Source organism: Geotrypetes seraphini, chromosome 2 (assembly GCF_902459505.1).
Source record: "Geotrypetes seraphini chromosome 2, aGeoSer1.1, whole genome shotgun sequence".
NCBI lineage: Eukaryota > Metazoa > Chordata > Amphibia > Gymnophiona > Dermophiidae > Geotrypetes > Geotrypetes seraphini.
The window spans coordinates 320,853,963-320,874,416 of record NC_047085.1 but is presented as its reverse complement, the minus strand read 5'-3'; the positions used below and the strand labels follow the sequence as shown (position 1 = coordinate 320,874,416).

General features: G+C 40.2%; 1 protein-coding gene across 18 annotated transcripts in view; it reads right to left on the bottom strand.

Annotated features, from left to right (window-relative positions):
• Window positions 1–313: 313 nt before the first annotated feature.
• The window catches only part of GADL1 (glutamate decarboxylase like 1), a 426,028-nt gene continuing 405,887 nt past the window's right edge, over window positions 314–20,454 (bottom strand). For all 18 annotated transcript variants that reach the window (XM_033930116.1, XM_033930120.1, XM_033930121.1 and 15 more), the window contains one exon: window positions 314–3,534. In XM_033930116.1, the coding sequence (XP_033786007.1) occupies window positions 3,361–3,534 (174 nt within the window). In that variant the 3' untranslated portion in view covers window positions 314–3,360. The remainder of the gene's footprint in view (window positions 3,535–20,454) is intronic.

The following is a 20,454-nucleotide window of genomic DNA, read 5'->3' as shown; positions in this document are numbered from 1 at the left end:
AGTCTAAATGTAACCAATCATCAATCTTATTGTGAACCGCAATGAATCCAAGCTGAGAACTGCAGAATATAAGAACCATAGGATATGTCTCAGCTGGAGCTGACCATCAAGTCACCATGAAGTGGGGTTCCCTACCCCTGTGGGGAGGGGGTCCAGGAGAACCTTCAATTCAAGCTGTAGGGCCCTTTAAATTAAGCCTGCCATCATTACACAAAGGGGACTGCAATTTATTTTAAAACATGAAAATAAATACAGCTCTTCAGTGGTCCCACAAGCTATTTTTGTGAGCTTGTTTTGCTTTTTTTTATTTTTATTTTTTTTTATTAATGAGCTGCATTGCATGATTTTCTATCACAGCAGTTCCTCACTGTAACAATTGCATACATTTTTACACAAAATATGATTGACACAGAAGTTTACCACCCTAAAGTGACTTTATACAAGTGCACTTTGAACAAACATAATGCAAACATCTGCATTTTGGCATTTTTCTGTTTTGCACTATAAGAACAAAAGAATTGCCACATTGGGACAGACCAAAGATCCATCAAGCCCTGTATCCTGTTTCCAAGTACCTAGCAAGATCCCAAGCAGTAAAACTATATCGCCTAGATTCTATATACTGTGAATAAAGTTACTGTGTACTGTATATTCCAATTTACAAGCATAACTTTCATCAAGCTGTGCCAGAGGTTTATATCGTAGGCCAGCACAGTAAATGTTCCGATGCTCATAGAATTCTTATGAGTGCAGAGCACTTACCTCTCCAGCCCTCACTAAAAACCTCTAGCACGGCTTCATAAAAGTAGGGGTTTAATTAATTGACAAGCTAATTCACGCCGATAATTGCCAATTAATAAGCAATTTCTAAGCGTATTCTATAAAGTGGTGTGCGTAAATTCCAGCACGCAGATCTCCAAAGGGAGCACAGCTAGGGTAAGGGCATGGGTGGGTCATGGACGTTCCTAAAAGTTAGGTGTACTGTTTTAGAATGCACCCGCTCTATATACAATCTTAGGCGTAAATGTCTGCACCTAATTTTAGTCATGTGAATAGGTGCTAAGTGTGCTCTAGAAACCACACCTAACTCCAGAAGAGGTTTATGGAACAGTGTAAAGTGTGGGTTTTTTCAGCACTGAGTTTTTAGGTGACATAAATGCAGAAAAATGCCAAAAAAATCTAAAAAGACAACATATCTGCAGAAGCCAAAGCAAAAAAAAAAAAAAAAATCATAGCCAGAAACATGAGAGTGTTGGGTTTTGATTTTTAGGTTGTTGAATGAGTGTTTGGATTTCATTAACCATTATAGATATGTACTTCTCAGCATACATTTGGTTCATTTGCATGCCTTAAAATTTATGAATGTAAAATCAATTTAATAAGCTTTAACCTATGAATTAATATATGATTACTTGAGCATAGTAAAATGGTTTTTAACAGAAAAAATAATGAAAACATTTTAAAACAAGCCAAAAATGTTTTCCCGGTGCGCATTGCTATTGATACACAAAGGAGAACCACAGATGTAAGCAACAAACAAGAACAGCAGAGATAACAACCACTACCTTTTGGATACTACGATAAAGTTCTTGGTGTTCTAGAACTCTGGTCTCCTCAGTCTCATCTTCTTATGCATCACATCGACATTCCTATTAACAATGGCATCCATAATTTGAAAAACACCTGTACGAGGTGGTGCAGAAAAGTTCTTAGCCCAACCAAGAAGAGAATGACGTGGATATGGTTCGATCAATGATCTAAAGCAATGTCAAAACATAGAATTTCATTTCTGCAAATTGGCACTTAACAAAATAAGATAACATTCTTTTCAGTTACAGTAGCAAAATAATGCTCAGAATTTAGGAAGTTGGTTGTTTGGGCCGAGAATTTTTCAGCACTTCCTCGTAAGTTCTTGTATATTTTCACACACGATAACACAAAGATCAGCTGAACAAAAAGACTGTCCTCCAGTCATGTTATTGAGACTGTTTCAACTGTAGCTTATACAAAAATGGTCTCCAACCTTTTTCAAGTAAAGGGCCACAGTGTGAATGTGAGAAAGCTCTGAGGGCCACCAAAAGATTTCAAGCGTGCACATACTGCTAATTTTGTAAAATGCCTTGACTTGCTTGTTCTGACTTGTTCTACACCTGCCCTATGGTAACCTACATACTGTACACGCCTGGCTTCCAGCAATCCTCTTTTAAGATATTTAGGCCCTGGTTCTATAAAGTCCTCCTAAACTTAGGGCTCCTTTCACGAAGCCGCGTTAGCTGTTTTAGCGCACACAGCTTTATCGCACGCGCTAAACCCACGCTACGCGGCTAGAACTAACGCCAGCTCAATGCTGACGTTAGCGTCTAGCGCGGTCTGGCAGTTTAGCGCGCGTTAAACCGCTAACGCAGCTTCGTAAAAGGAGCCCTTAGGCATCAATATCTGGGCCTAATTTAATTGAGCAATAAACTTAATCAGTGTCAATATTGGCACTCAACACCTCACAATTGGCTTTAATTGAAAGTTAGGCACCTAATTCAAAAACCTCTATTCTATAAAAAGTAGGTGTCTAGCCCAAAACGCCTACACTAAAAGTGGGCATGGTTAGGGGCAGATCACGGGCATGTTCTTGAGTTAGGCACCTCTTTGTGAATCAGGAGCCATTGGGCTCTGATATTGGAGCCTAACGTTAGGCATAAAAAACCCTGACATAAATTGAGGATGTCTAAATGTTAGGATGCTGAATGCCGCTTATGTATTCTTAGATGATGCTAAGCATGATTCTATAATGAATGGCTACATTTTTAGACAATTGTACTAAATTGAAGAATGATGTTACATGATAATTGCTCAGACATATTCTTGCTAAAGATGTGATGATATAATATTGTGACTTTGTATTTTCCTCTACCTGACATATGTCTCCTTTTAAAATGTTCATTTTATTATGTATTGAAACTTGTGAGCCGCCTTGGATAAAGGTGGATTTAAAATGTTTTCGGCACCTAACTTTAGGCAGAGTTTATAGAATCAGGACCTTAATACACTATCTGGGTGGACAAAATTGAAATTAACACATTTAAAGGATTTGAAGAGCATTTCAGACAACTGTTTGTGGGCCACAATGGAGAATTTGGGTGAGGGGGGGCACATTTTGGAGACCATTGGTATAGAATACAGATGAATACAAATACAATCATCCATCAGTTTTCAAAGATACGTACAGGTTCACAGGAACTTCAAATAGAATTTAATGTCTAACTTAAAATTTCAATTAAATGTCTAGCTGAAATAAATTACGATATGAGATAAACCTTCTCTGGCTGTAAACGGACATTTGTAGCACTTCATGCTGTTGGGTCATGGCTATAAGTCTTTGCCAAGTAAATCAATTTCATCCAGCAAGAAGTCCATGTCCTCTCGTCTCACTTGGGAGCTGATCACTATCTGACGGAAGAAGTTAACTTTGCCTTGGTGAGGCTGGTAGCCCAGCATCATACTGCCTTTCTTCATCATTCTCTCTTTGATTTCAGGAGCAACCTACAGAGAAGAAGATAAAAATAGCACGGCTCATTTCTAGCAGTCTGATCTGCAAGTCTCAGTGTGGTTCTTGAAACAGACCATCATTCATAGGGAAAGTTAAGCCAGTGGCATAAATGGATCAGGTTTTAAGGCCATCCCTTCTGAATATGTATGAGATGGTTTGGATACAATGGAAGTAATAGGTATGCAATTCTATTTCTTGCATGCTTATGAGGAGTATTCTGAAAATTCAGCTTCCTTGTAGCTCTTGAAGAAAGTCACTGAATATCACTGACTACGCAAAACTCACCCCAAACCAAATGTAGACACCTCCTATAGCCCTTAAGCCTGCAGGTATCACCTATTTGTTAGTACTCTAGGGTTTTGGTATGTTTTTGAGGGGTCACACTTTCTACTACAAGTGTAGTGGTTAGGGTGGGATATGGGTCTGGATCCCCTTCTCTAGTCCATTGCACTGACCACCAGACTACTCCAGAGACCTGCTTGCTGCTCTAATAGGACTGGACATTTTGTCTGCTGCTGTCATCTTTGGGGGGTTGGAGGAGGGGCAGTGACCCCTGAGGGAGTATTGTGTGTGTGGGGGGGGGGGGAGGGGTTATGCCAATCATTTGGAGATACTATCTTGCAGAATAAGTAGGAAAGACTCCCTTACTTGTATTTTGTTTTACATCTCTCCAGGCAGCTGGTCGAAAGCTAAGAGTGATTTTCAGGAATTTGTTTTACATAATTCCATCTCCTCACCTTATAGTATTCTTCTTGGGGATATCAATTTGTATCTAAAGGAAGATACTCCTGATAAATTAGATTTCATAACCTTTTTGTCTTATTTAGATTATACGTTTCCTGTTTTTTCACAGTCTCATGAAAAAGGTCACCACTCGGATTAAGTGACTTTTTCCTCAAAGGGAACACTCAATCCATTCTTTAGTTGAGAGTTCCTGGTCTCTGAATATATGGTCAGACCATTATTCTTATTACTTTAATTTTATATGGAGGTATAAACAGAAAAAACAACCATTAATACCAAAAAAAGGGAAGTTACTTCAAGGAAACTAGTAGATCCTATTATTTTCTGGATAGGTTATGAGCAAATATGCCGCCCAGATACTCCAGATGATTTCAGCTTGCATTGGGGGAATGCAAGTTTGACCATTCTGGATAAACTGGCTCCCAAACAGAAGCAGAAAAAACCAAACCACCTTCCTAATTCTAGACTCTGATTTGATAGTGATCTTTACACTTTAAAATATATGGTTAGAAAACTAGAAAGGATTTGGTTAAAATCTGGGAAACAAACTGATCGTGAAATTTGGAGGAAAAAGGTATATTTATATAAGCAACTTATAAAAGATAAATGCAAGGGCATTCTATTCATCAAAAATGAGTACAACAGCTACATAGAACAAATAACTATTTAAAAGTTTTACTAATATTTTTGATACGTCCTCATGCTCTCAACCGACACATAGGGTGCCTCCTAACGCCGTAGATCTTGCAAATTACTTGATCCAAAAAATTAATAATCTAAGAACATCTTGTTCATTGGTCAATAGGAAAAAATCAGGATTCTATGCATTTTCCACAAGAAAGTTGCTATGTAAATTTAACCTGGGGCACATTTGGACATCCTGTATGGGATGACTTTAAACAGCTTTATAATAAGTAAAATCATATTGCTCTTTAGATCCATGTTCGCCAGTGATTATGAAATCAGCTCCACCAAAATTTCAATTGAATCTATTTAGCTGGCTAACTTATTTACTAGAAAAGGGTAAATTGCCATCATCAGGAGGTTATATTATTATTACTCCTATTCTCAAAAATCCCAATTACAAAGGTATTGCATCCATTCCATTTTTTGTAAAAATTATGGAAGGTGTGGTACGTAGGCAGCAGAACACTTTTTTGTTTGGGGGGCCACAAGCTCCGCCCCAGACCCCACCCAATCTCTACCCCCATAATAGTACTACTGTAATTGTAATACCATTTTTTCCATTCATTTTTATATATACACACAATATAATCTTGTTAACAATACATAATGGTTAACCACAAAATTAAACTACGCAAAGCACACTGTATGTTTCTCAACATTCATTCCTACCAGAACACCTGCCCTCGGTCATACATGCAGAACACAGATATCCCCTAAGCAAATACAGGACCACAAACTAGAAGTACTAATATATACAAACAAAACCCTAAGAAGCAAGACTGCTTGCAGTACAACACCCCAGAGAAATAGAATCAAATGCATTTCTTCCTGAACAGTGCAAAATATAGACAGCATATGTAATTTCTCAAAATGAACAAAATTCAATCACTAAATTGAAAATAAAATCATTTCCCCTACCTTTGTTGCCTGGTGATTTTGGTTTTTAAACCATCTTTCCCAGTCTTTGGCTGCACGTCCTTCTGTCTGTGCTCTTAACTCTATATCCAGGACCACATTATCCATTTGCTGGTTTTCTCTCCTTCACTTTCTGCCATACATCCGTCTTGAGCATTAACTTTTAACATTCAACTTTCTTCAGTTTTTCTGCTTTCTTCTCAAAATCTACTTTTCCATGCATTTCCTTCCCATCTATCCATGTGCACCATCTCCTTCCTCTTTCTTCTCCCCTACTCCCATCTATCCATAAGAAGCATTTCTTCTTCTTATCTCTTCCCTGTTGCACCCATCGCTGTTCACCATCTCCACCTTCTGTCTCCCCTTCCCCTCCATTCCTTTCCACTGGTCTTCCCCCTTCCCCGTCATATGGTCTGGCATCTTTCTCCTCACCTTCCCATAGCCTGGAATCTCTCTCCTCTCCCATGGTCTGGCATCTCTCTCTTCTTCCCTCACTCTTCCTGAGGTCTAACATCTCTCTCCTCTCCTTTCTGCGGTCTGGCATCTCTCTCTCCCCTCCTTCTCTTCCATTCTGTGGTCTGGTATATCTCTCTCTCTCTCTCTCTCTCCTTCCCATTCCAATAGTCTGACATCTCTACCTTCTTTGGGTCATCTCTCAATCCTCCCAATGTAACATTTCTCCCTCCCTCCTCTCCAACAATTCTCCTGTCCAACAATTCTCCTGTCCAACAATTCTCCCTCTTTCATCCTTTTCCCATATACATCATCTCTCTTTCCCTCTCACACCACACACCTATGTTCAACAATTCTCCGTTTCTTTTCCCTCCCCCACCGGCAGCATATATGGGCTGGAGTAGGTTTTAACGGAGATTTCGGCAGTAGGAACCCAAGCACAGTACCGGGTAGAGCTTTGGATTCTTGCCCAGAAATAGCTAAGAAGAAAAAATTTAAAAATTTAATTTGAATCAGGTTGGGCAGACTGGATGGACCATTTGGGTCTTTATTTGCTGTCATCTACTATGTTACTATATGTTACTATGTTACTCTACCTGTGCAGCATCTCTCTTTTCCTCCTTTCCTAACCCCTCCCAGCCCATGCATTTGTCCTTTCCAACCCTCTCCCAGTACGTGCAGTATCTGTCTTTCCCAACCTCCTGAGCATCTGTCCTCCCTGCCTTCCTAATGCCTTACCCCCTGCATCTAGCCTCTCCCTGCAGGCTCTGCACCCATCCCCCTCCCTCCCTTGTCAGGCCCTGCTTCCAGTCCCCCTCCCTCCCCATCAGGCACTGCACCTAGCCCCCTGTCAGGCTGTTCACCCAGCCCCCTTCCTTCCTTCCCTCCCAACCCCTGTCAGACTCTGCACCCAGCTCCTTTCCCTCCCAACTCCTGTCAGGCTCTTCACAAAGCCCCCTTCCTTCCTTCCCTCCCAACCCCTGTTAGACTCTGCACCCAGCCCCCCTCCTTTCTAGGTTCTGCAGTGCACCCTGCCCCATCCTACTACCTCCTCCCAGTTGGTGGCAGCTGATTTCTTCTGCCACTGAGCAGCAACCAGCAGGAGCGTGCTTTGGTACTGTCTGTTCAGCACTCGGCGGCTTCTTTGATTGGCTCCCACAAATTCTCATGATTCACGAGAATTTGCAGGAGCCAATCAAAGAAGCCGCTGAGCGCCGAGCAGGCAGCGCCAAAGCACGCTCCTACTGGTTGCCACTCAGTGGCAGAAGAAATCAGCTGCCACCGACCAGGTTAGCAGTGGACAGGAATGCAGAAAGCTTGCTCATGCCTGCTGCTCCCTGGACCACCAGGGATCAAATTTTTGGGGAGGCCACGACCATGTGCCCCCCCCCCCCATTCTGGCACCTATGGTGTGGTATATAAACAGCTGTTGAATTATTTGGATCATTCCTCTATTCTTCATGGATCACAATCGGGTTTCAGGCCACTGTATAGTACAGCGACAGTTCTACCCTCAATTCTGGATAATATTTGTAATTTGTTCAGTAAGGGTACTAGTGTACTAATACTACAAATGGATTTGAGTAGAGCTTTTGATTTAGTTCACTATAAAAAATTACTGGAATGATTGGATGCTATTGGAGTGCATGGTAAGGTCCTTGAATGGTTTGAAGGTTTTCTAATGTCTTGTACATATCAAGTAAAACTGAATAATGAGCTCTCTCACATTTGGAGTAACCCTTGTGGTGTTCCACAGGGCTCACCACTGTCACCTTTGCTATTTCATGTCTACTTAGCATCTCTAGGAGATAGATTGTCCCGCTTTAATATAAAAATATTCTGTTACGCAGATGATATTACAATTTTGGTTCCTATCTTTACTTCTTTCTCTCAGATTAACCGAATAGTGTCTGACATTTTGATGGCCATTGAATTATGGAAGGTATAATTTAATTTAAAACTCAATACTGAGAAGACTAAATTCTTCTATGCTTTGCCAAATTTGAAGGAAAATATTTCATCAATTATCTTAGAACTTTTCTATTCCGCTTAGAACCGCAAGGCACAAGCGGAATAGAAATCACTAATGTAATGTAATGTAATGTAATCTTAAATGCTAAAACTACATAGTTCATTCTTCCATCAAGATACTTGGTGTAATTTTGGACCAGAACCTAACAATGAAAAATCTGGTTGACTCTATGCAGATATTATTGAATGCTAAAGCAAGGGTGATTACTGGTATTGCAAAGTCAGCTCATATAACAACTGTTTTGAAGTGTTTGCATTGGTTGCTGGTTTTGCAGTGGGTGCAATTTAAAGTGTTAGCAATTATCCATCAGAAAGTATATGATCCTGTCCCAATATATTATAAGCATTCGTTGGAGATTTACCATCCAGGAAGAAGTTTAAAATCAGAAAATGGAAATATTGTTATCGCTGAGTTGTGGGGTGAAAAAAGCATTATGCTGACCTTAATGTTTTTTGTGGCAGGAGTAAAGCTTTGGATTGCTCTTCCTAGGCAATTAAGACTATGTGCTGAGTGGGTTACTTATAAGAAAACTCATCTTTTTGTAAAAGCATTTATGTAAATAATGTAACATGCAGATTGAAGGTACATATTTGCTATAAAGCAGCTTTTGTATTATGTATTCATGTTTTCTCTGTCAAAGATTTTATGTTTGTTTGTTTTTATGGAAACTACCTAGGAACTAGGTGGTGTTTAAATTTTTAAAATAAATACATTTATCGGAGCTCTAGATAAGGAGTGGGCAGCTTTCAAGTACCTTCAAGGCATCTTCCCTAATCTGTCTAAGGCAAAGGTCAAAGTTGGTGTCTTCGCCGGACCACAGATAAAGAAGATCCTGGAGTGCAAGGAATTTCCCAAGAAACTAACTAGGAAGGAGAAAGCGGCTTGGAATAGCTTTGTTGCAGTGGTTCGGGGCTTCCTGGGCAATCACAAGGCTGAAAACTACATGGAGTTGGTTGAGAATCTGGCGAAGAATTACAGTAAAATGGGCTGTAGGATGTCTCTCAAATTCCATGCTTATCTTGAGACATTCAAGGACAACATGGTAGCTTACTCAGAGGAGCAAGGTGAGCGCATCCACCAGGATACGTATTCTGGACTTTGAATGTCACTACCAAGGACAATATGAGAACATCATGGGAGACTATATCTGGGGGCTGATTGCAATATAATCACATATCTCAAAAAGTTACTCACTTTTAAATCTTCTCTGGCCATCTTTGCATAACTTCAATATAAATACATGTTAACTGTGATTCATATGCTTTTTTTATGTCTTTATAAGAATGAAAAGATGACAATTTGACATTTTCACATTTTAAATAAGTAAACTGCAAAATTTGACCTTCCTGGTCACAGAAGCAAAGTTTTATGGAAATAGTAGACATGTCTCTATAATTTTTAGGCATGAGTAATTAGGAAATTACTGCCCCAGAACAAAAAACATGTTACATAATGTAATTAACCAGCAGTGGTGAGTGTTATTTTAAACGCTATCACCAGCAAAGGTAGATCCAAACATTCAATACTGGACCATGTCCAGGCAGCAGCACTGAATTCCAAGTTATCTGTGGTTACTGGAAGTTATGGGGGTATGGCAAATATTCAATGCTGTACCCACAATTCTAATTGGGAAAAGTTAGGACTTCATTGAATATCACCGGTGTCTGCTTAACTTCTCAGACCACCCCGACTCCATTCCTGAACTGCCCCTCCAGCGGTCAGTTTTACTATGGTTGGTTTGAGCTGATATTCAATGACACCGCCTGGATAAATGCCGCTGAATATCGATGGACAGTCTGTTCAGTGGAGTTTAACAGAGGAAAAGTTTCTCCTGCCTATGTAAACCCTATTGAACTCCCTTGAAAAGGGTTTACATAGGCAGGAGAGGCTTTTGCTCAGTTAAGTAGAGTTTAACAATCTTCATGGTACAATGACACCCTAAAGGCTGAGAAACAAACCTGTCACCACTTAGAAGGACAATGGCAGAAGACCCCCCTCCGTCAACTACAAACAGGCATGGAAAATAGCAATAAAATCCTATAAACTCCACATAACCAAAGGCAAGAAATCCTACTTTGCCTCAGAAATAGCCAACCATACCTTTGCCATCAAGAAACTGTTCTAACTAATGCGCACAACTACTGCCCTCCCAAGGTCAGGCTTTGCAACCATTAACATCTAACCTAATGCCCAAGAATTAGCAAACTACTTTCCAGACAAAATTAAAGAGTGTACAAGCAGAAATCAGCAAATTATCAAGCACTACAAACCCAGAGTTGCAATTTGACCCCATTGCCACTGATCCCTCCACTGATCTCCAACTAAACAAAATACCCTCCAATAACAGCGCATTAGACAAATGCCCATCATACTTGTACTCCCACATCTCAAATTAAGTCACTCATAGGCTGACTTCATTGATGAACAACCTCATACAAAAAGGCCAGCTGCACACCCAAATGGGTCACATTGCTCTCATGCCCATCTCAAAAAGTCAGGGAATTGATCTTGCCTCACCCTCCAACTTCAGACCCATAGCTGAAATATCCTACTCACCAAACTTCTTGAAACATTGGTTTGTATGAAACTCACCTAGACAAATTCTGGGCATCAAAATGGCAGATGACGTTTAATATGAGCAAGTGCAAAGTGATGCATGTGAGAAAGAGGAACATGAACTATAGCTATGTGATGCTGGGTTCTGTGTTAGGAGTTACTGCCTAGGAAAAGGATCTAGGAGTCATTGTTGAGGATACGTTGAAACCCTCAGCTCAATGTACGGCAGCTGCTAAGAAAGCAAATAGAGTGTTATGAATTATCAGGAAAGGAATGGAAAACAAAGATGAAAATGTTATAATGCCCTTGTATCGTTCTATGGTACAGCCAGATCTTGAATACTGTGTGCAGTTCTGGTCACCATATCTCAAAAAAGGTATAGTAGAATTAGAAAAGGTACAGAGAAGGGTGACAAAAATGATAAAAGGGATGGAATGACTTCCCTATGAGGAAAGGCTAAAGTGGCTAGGGCTCTTCAGCTTGGAGAAGAGACAGCTCAGGAGTGACATGATAGAGGTCTATAAAATAATGAGTGGAGTGGAAAGGATAGATGTGAATCACTTGTTCACTCTTTCCAAAAATACTAGGACTAAGGAACATGCGATGAATCAACTAAGTAGTAGATTTAAAACAAACTGGAAAAATATTTCTTCAAACAACATGTAAATAAACTCCGGAACTCATTGTTAGAGAATGTGGTGAAATCAGGGGTTTAAAAAGGTTTGGATAATTTCCTAAAAGAGAAGTTCATAGGCCATTATTGAGATGGCTTGGGGAAATCTACTGCTTTTTCCTAGGATAACCAGCATAGAATCTGTTTTGCTACTTGGGATCTAGCTAGATGCTTGGGACCTGGGTTGGCCACTGTTGGAAACAGGATACTGGGCTTGATGGACCTTCGATCTGTCCCAGTATGGCAATTCTTATGTTCTTAAATTCTTCCAAGGTGCTTGGAATCCTGCTAGACTCCACACTTTCCTACAAATCTCAAATATCCAACTTCTTGAAAAAGAATTTCTACAGTTTAAAGCAACCGAGACCTTACTTCTATAGCGACCACTTTGTAATACTGGTCCTAATGCTAGTCCTAAGTAGAGAATGGCACGGGAACAAATGTTCCCCATCCCCACGGAAACTCATTTTCCCGTCCCATCCCTGTCCCTGCCCCATTCTGGCAAGCTCTGTCCTCATCTACAGAAGCCTCAAACACTCAATCATAAGTGTTCAAGGCTTGTGCAGTTAAGACAGAGCTTACAGGAATGGGGCAGGGACAGGGACAGTGAAAAAGCTCACGAGACAGGACGGGGAAATTGAGTTCCTGTGGGAACAGGGAAATATTTATCAAGGTTTCAAGGTTTTATGAAAATTTGATTTAATTGCTTATCTAATTTCTAAGCAAGTTTACAATATAAAAAAGAGAGCATGAACATAATAAAAATGCCATTAACAATACCATTAATGCTTAAAAAAAAAAAACAATTACAAAGAAACATCAACTAATAATTGGCATATTAAAAAGGGATAAATGAGACAGACAGTAACATAGTAACATAGTAAATGACGGCCGATAAAGACCTGAATGGTCCATCCAGTCTGCCCAACCTGATTCAATTTAAATTTTTTAATTTTTTCTTCTTAGCTATTTCTGGGCAAGAACCCAAAGCTTTACCCGGTACTGTGCTTGGGTTTCATCTGTTAAGACTTACTCCAGTCCATCTACACCCTCCCAGCCATTGAAGCCCTCCCCAGCCCATCCTCCACCAAACGGTCATATACAGACACAGACCGTGCAAGTCTGCCCAGTACTGGCCTTAGTTCAATATTTAATATTATTTTCTGATTCTAAGTCCTCTGTGTTCATCCCATGCTTCTTTGAACTCAGTTACAGTTTTAATCTCCACCACCTCTCTCGGGAGCGCATTCTAGGCATCCACTACCCTCTCCGTAAAGTAGAATTTCCTAACATTGCCCCTGAATCTACCACCCCTCAACCTCAAATTATGTCCTCTGGTTTTACCATTTTCCTTTCTCTGGAAAAGATTTTGTTCTACGTTAATACCCTTCAAGTATTTGAACGTCTGAATCATATCTCCCCTGTCTCTCCTTTCCTCTAGGGTATACATATTCAAGGCTTCCAGTCTCTCCTCATACGTCTTCTGGCGCAAGCCTCCTATCATTTTCGTCGCCCTCCTCTGGACCGCCTCAAGTCTTCTTACGTCTTTCGCCAGATACGGTCTCCAAAACTGAACACAATACTCCAAGTGGGGCCTTACCAATGACCTGTACAGGGGCCTCAACACCTTCTTCCTTCTACTGACTACGCCTCTCTTTATACAGCCCAGCATCCTTCTGGCAGCAGCCACTGCCTTGTCACACTGTTTTTTCACGTTTAGATCTTCGGACACTATCACCCCAAGGTCACTCTCCCCGTCCATGCATATCAGCTTCTCTCCTCCCAATATATACGGTTCCTTCCTATTATTAATCCCCAAATGCATTACTCTGCATTTCTTTGCATTGAATTTTAGTTGCCAGGCATTAGACCATTCCTCTAACTTTTGCAGATCCTTTTTCATATTTTCCACTCCTTCTTCGGTGTCTACTCTGTTACAAATCTTGGTATCATCTGCAAAAAGGCACACTTTTCCTTCTAACCCTTCAGCAATGTCACTCACAAACATATTGAACAGGATTAGCTCCAGCACCGAACCCTGAGGGACTCCACTACTCACCTTCCATTAACCACCACCCTCTGGCATCTGTCCGACAGCCAGTTTCTGACACAGTTCACCACTTTGGGTCCTAACTTCAGCCTTTCAAGTTTGTTCAACAGCCTCCTATGAGGAACTGTATCAAAGGCTTTGCTGAAATCCAAGTAAATTACATCTAGCATATGCCCTCGATCCAGCTCTCTGGTTACCCAATCAAAAAATTCAATCAGGTTCGTTTGGCACGATTTAGCTTTTGTAAAGCCATGTTGCCTCGGATCCTGTAACCCATTAGATTCAAGGAAGTACACTATCCTTTCTTTCAGCAACACTTCCATTATTTTTCCAACAACTGAAGTGAGGCTCACCGGCCTTTAGTTTCCTGCTTCATCCCTGTGACTACTTTTATGAATAGGGACCACATCCGCTCTCCTCCAATCTCCAGGAATTACTCCCGTCTCCAGAGATATGTTGAACAAGTTTTTAATAGGACTCGCCAGAACCTCTCTGAGCTCCTTTAGTATCCTGGGATGGATCCCGTCTGGTCCCATCGCTTTGTCCACCTTCAGTTTTTCAAGTTGCTCATAAACACCCTCCTCCGTGAACGACGCAGAATCTACTCCATTTTCTCGTGTAACTTTGCCAGACAATCTCGGTCCTTCTCCAGGATTTTCTTCTGTGAACACAGAACAGAAGTATTTGTTTAGCACATTTGCTTTCTCCTCATCACTCTCCACATATTGGTTCCCAGCATCTTTTAGCCTAGCAAATCCATTTTTCATCTTCCTCCTTTCATTAATATATCTGAAAAAATTTTTGTCTCCCTTTTTTACATTTTTAGCCATTTGTTCTTCCGCCTGTGCTTTCGCCAGACGTATCTCTCTCTTGGCTTCGTTCAGTAGTCCTTTCTGCTCTCCTCTTCTTGGGTTTTTTTATATTTCACGAACGCCAACTCTTTCGCCTTTATTTTCTCAGCAACTAGGTTGGAGAACCATATCGGCTTCCTTTTTCTCTTGTTTTTATTGATTTTCTTCACATAAAGGTCTGTAGCCATTTTTATCGCTCCTTTCAGCTTAGACCACTGTCTTTCCACTTCTCTTATGTCCTCCCATCTTAACAGCTCTTTCTTCAGGTACTCTCCCATTGCATTAAAGTCCGTACGTTTGAAATCTAGGACTTTAAGTATCGTGCGGCCACTCTCCACTTTAGCCGTTATATCAAACCAAACTATTTGATGATTGCTACTTCCCAGGTGAGCACCCATTCAAACATTAGAGAGGACCATTTGTGAGGACCAGATCCAATATCGCTTTTTCCCTTGTGGGTTCCGTCACCATTTGTCTGAGCAGAGCCTCTTGAAAGGCATCCACAATCTTCCTACTTCTTTCCGATTCCGCAGACGGAACATCCGCATCCGGCAGGTTGAAATCTCCCAACAGCAGAACCTCCTCTTTCTTTCCAAACTTTTGGATATCCACAATCAGATTCTTATCAATTTGCTGCAATTGAGTCGGAGGTCTGTAGACTACACCCACGTAGATAGAAGTTCCATCTTCTCTTTTCAGAGCAATCCATATCGCTTCTTCCTCTCCCCAGGTCCCTTGCATTTCGGTCGCTTGGATATTGATCTTTATATAGAGAGCTACTCCTCCACCTTTCTGACCATCTCTGTCCTTCCTAAAAAGATTATATCCCGGTATGTTTGCAACCCATCCATGTGATTCACTGAACCATGTCTCTGTGATAGCTACAATATCTAGATCTGCCTCTAACATCAGGGCTTGCAGATCATGAACTTTGTTGCTTAGACTGCGAGTATTTGTGGTCATTGCTTTCCAGCTATTTTTCAGCGATAATCTCCTTTTTCGTATGGATTTTTGTTTCGTTTCACTTTCCGTTGCAATACTAAGAAATTAGTTGCTGATATTGTTTATGTTGCAGTTTTTACTACTATCACAGATGGGAGACAAAAGGAAATAGGGTTAGAAATATAATTTGGATAGGAACGAAAGACAAATAAGGAAAAAAAAACAAAAGCTCGTTGCTGCTTAATTCCTTAAGGGAGTTAAAAAGGATACTGTAAAATTTAAATCAAAAGTTAAAAGCTTCTTTAAATAAAAGACTCTTGAGTAGGCTTTTGAAATGTTCGAGATTAGCTTCTTCTCTAACAAGAGCTGGTAGGGTATTCCAAAGTTGAGGGGCTACGACTGAGAAAATGTCATTCCTTTTGATTCCTATTATATGAAGGGAGGGGACCGTCTGCAATTTACGATTAGATGATCTAAGAGTGCGGGGTGGGTCATATGGGATAAGATATTTATCAATAAATTGGGGCAGTTTAGAATGAATTGTTTTAAATGTTATGAGAGATATTTTGTAAGAAATTATTTGATTAATTGGCAGCCAATGGGCATTTCGAAGTAGGGGGGGGGGTAACATGGTCGTATTTTCTAGATTTTGTTATTAATTTTATTGCGGCATTTTGAATTATTTGTAAATGTTTTAATTCTTTCTGCTCCTGTAAATAAGCTATTACAGTAATCTAATTTCACAATGATTAATGAATGTACCAGAATGTTAATGGATTTTGGTTCTAAGAATTTAGAGATTGAGCGAATCAGTTGCAGCTTGAAAAAACATGATTTAATTACAGAACTCTAGTCCTAACATAATTTGACTGTTACAATTCTCTTGATGTGGGCATAAACTCCTCCCAAACGTACAAATTCTAAATAATCAGAACATCACAATCAGGCTTATATTTGATTTAAAACACCCCCCTCCCTTCCATCTCTGCATACTACCTCATGCTTCACTGACTGCCAGTAAATGCCCGAATCTTGTTTGAACTTTCCTGCGTTGTGCATCATGCACTAAACACCAACTCATCAGAGCAGATAACCGACCTGTTTTCCACCTCTGTCTTCACCTCGACCAGGATCAATAACATTCATCAGTTGATCATCCCCTCATCCAAGAGAGCGAAATATAAGCAAATATTCAAAACCCTTTTCACGTATGCCACTACAAGAACCTGGAACATTCTTCCAGCATCAATAAGCGCATAACTGAACTACCTCACCTTCAGGAAAAGATTGAAACCGTACTTGTTTAACAAGTTCATTTCAGTTCAGTGACTCAGCCTTCTTTCCCAGACAATGCAACCCTCCTCCACAATGTGATATAACTATCTCCCCATAATACTGCATGGGCCTCTAATTTTGTAAATCGCCTTGAACCTGTACTGGATAAGTGTGATTCAGAAATCCTGATTAGATTAGATTAAATTAACTGAACAAAAACCTCTCCTGTCTGTGTAAATCCTTTTGAACCCCCCACCCCCTCAAAAGAGTTTATGCAGGCAAAAGAGGCTTTTCCTCAGTTAAATGGAGTTTAACTGTTTAAACTCTTTTGAAGGGGGTTCTAAATGGTTTGCACAGGCAGGAGAGGCTTTTCCTCAGTTAAACTCCACTGAACTGGCTGTCCCTCTTGGGCATTTCTTTTTTTTTTTTTAAATATCATGTTTATTGAGGTCAACCAGAGTAACACAGGACATATAAAAAGTATGAGAAGAAAATCTGTGAAGTATTAAAGGAAAAAAAAATAGGATTTTTAAAAAAATGATAGCTAGCTTAGAACAGTGTGGAATAGCTTGTTAATAACTTTTTCTGTAGGACAGACCAGTTTTAGAACAGAACTTCTCTAAAGTTGTTTTTCTTGAGGTCTCTGTCACAGAAAGGTATGGTCCCCTTAATTATGAGGGCTTTCACTTATGGTCCACAAGTTTCCCCTCCTTCCCCCAAAAGATCATTCAAGACATTCCTCCTGAAATCTGGTTACATGACACTACGAAAGTGTTATGCAGTACATGAATTTCTGTCATCCATTTCCTTTTAGAGAGAGGATGCTGAGCTCAGCCCAATGGAATTGTGAAGCTCAGTTCACAGGATTGCATGGTAAATTAATTTAAATGATTATAAACTAACTCAGTGCATTACAAAATTGTCCCTTGCTGCTAACAGCTATGCATGGGCTTATTCACCCATGATTTTCCCACAAACAGAATGGGAAACAAACCAGAATGAATCAGACCCTTTATGTAGAAACTGTAGAGTGATTACCACACTGGCTTTATCCAAACTTTTTTCCCTTTCTATTTTTTCTTCACTGTTGGGAAAGTTCAGACAGTCCAAAGAGATGTTCAAAAAATAAGAGATATCTAGGTCATACTTAGCAGGATATGTTTATCAGTGTTTTCATGTTACCCTTAGGGCAGAATCCTAAAATATGAGGATGATGGGAAGTTTAACTGGCCCCCCTTGATTCAAATTATTGACAATAAATATGCAAAATTCAGTTTGTTGAACAAATGGCCAGACTGCAGAAGGAGACTAATTTTCAAAGCATTTAGACATACAAAGTACCACAATAACCTATGGAATTTTGTGTGTCTAAGGGCGCCTTTTACTAAGGTACGCTAGCGTTTTTAGCGCATGCAGGATATTATCGCGCGCTACGCGGCTAGAAATAACGCCAGCTCAATGCTGGCATTAGCGTCTAGCGCATACAGCAATGTAGCGTGCGCTATTCCACACGCTAATGCCCTAACGCAGCTTTGTAAAATGAGCCCTAAATGTTTTGAAAATACACCTCAGAGTCTATGACCTTTTTCTGCCTTCAGGTTCTCCATTTCTCCGTGTGTATACCAATTTGCAAAATAGATGTGTAGAATATATATATTTTTTCTTTATATCTCTGTTTTTCTAATATAGGAAGATTGTTCATCTGTAACCAAACTCTTTTCTTTCAGTGCTAATTAAAACCAAACCCAGATGTCATCCTCGCTGGGACAATCAAAATAGCACATGTTTGCAGTCTAGCCATGCCTTTGTTGCTATGGCCAAACGTTTATGCAAAAAGAAAAAAAAACCTAAATCCTAACTTTTTTTTCTTTTGTCTAGAGTTTACACTGGGCCTAAATCCCTAAACCACTAATAAACTGGAATTGTAAATGCTTGTGATTCTTTCCTTTATACTGTATTGTACAACCAAAGAGGAAATAAATACATTTGTTAGCTATGATAGTAAACCGCTTCCACATTACGTAAAGCTTCTGTAACAGATATTTCAAAGACTGAAAGTATGCCTCTTTATTTTCTCTTTCCTTCCATGTCTAGTCACATTTTCTCTGAGGCATCTTACTATTTGAAATGCTAAATATATGGCTTTGTCCCATGAGCCCAAAACTACATTTCTCTTTTTCAGCTTTCCTTTTTTGGGGGGCAGAGGGGTTAGCACAAGAAGTCATTAGTGATCTAGAATCCATCTTGCCTTGTATGATAGTTCTAGTTATCCCAGCTTATCAACATCCTACTTACCTCATATGGACACTTAAAACCACATACTCACTCTCTCTCTCTCCTTTCTTAATGCTGAACTAACACTACTGTTCCTCTGGAAGTTTTCAAGCTATCTTTGATTCCTTCTGTGTTCTCCATGGTATTGAAACGGTCTTCAGACTGTGGAGTAATGATTTACCCATCTGGAGAGGTTGTGCTGATTTGACTGTTTCATCACTTACATTCATATTTATACAACACATAAAGGTTAGTGTACAGAGATAGGTGTGTGTGTGTGTGGTAGGGAGAGGGAGGAGGAATGAGGGAAGGTACTAGAATTTATCTGATTTATGGCATTCTTATTGTTAGAGGTCTTTACTGAAATCCCCAAAAAGAACATCAAAACATATACGCTGGCTTTTACAAAGCTGCAGTAGAGGTAAATGCTCTGATGCTTATAGAATTCCTATGAGTGTTGGACCATTTACCTCAACGGACCATGGTAGAAACCTCTACTGCAGCTTTGTAAAAGGAGCCCATAATGAGCAATGTATAAGATACATACAGTAGACTCTCAGTTATCCAGTATCCATGGGGATTAGTGGATACCAGATAACTGTAGTTTCTGGTTGCTTGAGAGCTAATGTAAAAATAGTTTTGTCCCCCTTCCCCCCTTACTCTATCACCCCCCAACCCCCACTTGTAGGTTCAACATCTGTTCTTCCCTTGGAAACTTTCTCTCCCCCCCTTCTCCCCTACTTTTATTTCCCTCCCCTTCTCCCTCCCTCCCATTCCAGCAGCAGCACAGATGGTCCTGATAACCCTCCCTCCCTCTGTTACCTGAAGCAGCAGAGTCATTTGACAACCCCTCCTCACTCCCTCCATTCCCCAAGACAGCAAAGTTGGTCTGTCAACTCCCCTCCCTCCCTCCCTCACCCATCCAAAGCAGTGGCGGCAGCCAGTGAGCAGAAGAAGTGCCAGTAAACAGGCTGCTTCTGGCCAACCCCAGCAGGGCCTTTCCTCTGACGCATCAGATATGGCCCATTGTACCAATATCCCTCACAGTATCTCCAACATTTAGAATAAACAGTAGGAAAGATATGATGAAGTTATACAGTATAGGTGTAAGGTACCAAGTAGAGAGTGACATGGGGACAAAGATTTATCCCTGTCCCCTCACTATACCCGCATTTTCATCCCCTTACTGTCCCCACAGTCTTAATTTTCTTCCCCACTTCTCCCCGTTCAAAGCAGAAATATAATTTTATGCATTTTTATAGGCCTAAGGCATTACAAATAAACATTTTAAAGAACATCAATAAAAGTACAACTTGTGAAGCATGCTGACCAGGATTCTGCATTGCACACAGAAAATCAAACACGAGGACCACGAGGACATGAGCAAAGATTTTCGATTATCTTACTTTGTGAGCACTTCTTTAAATACATCATAGATATATCATAGACATGCGTGCACGT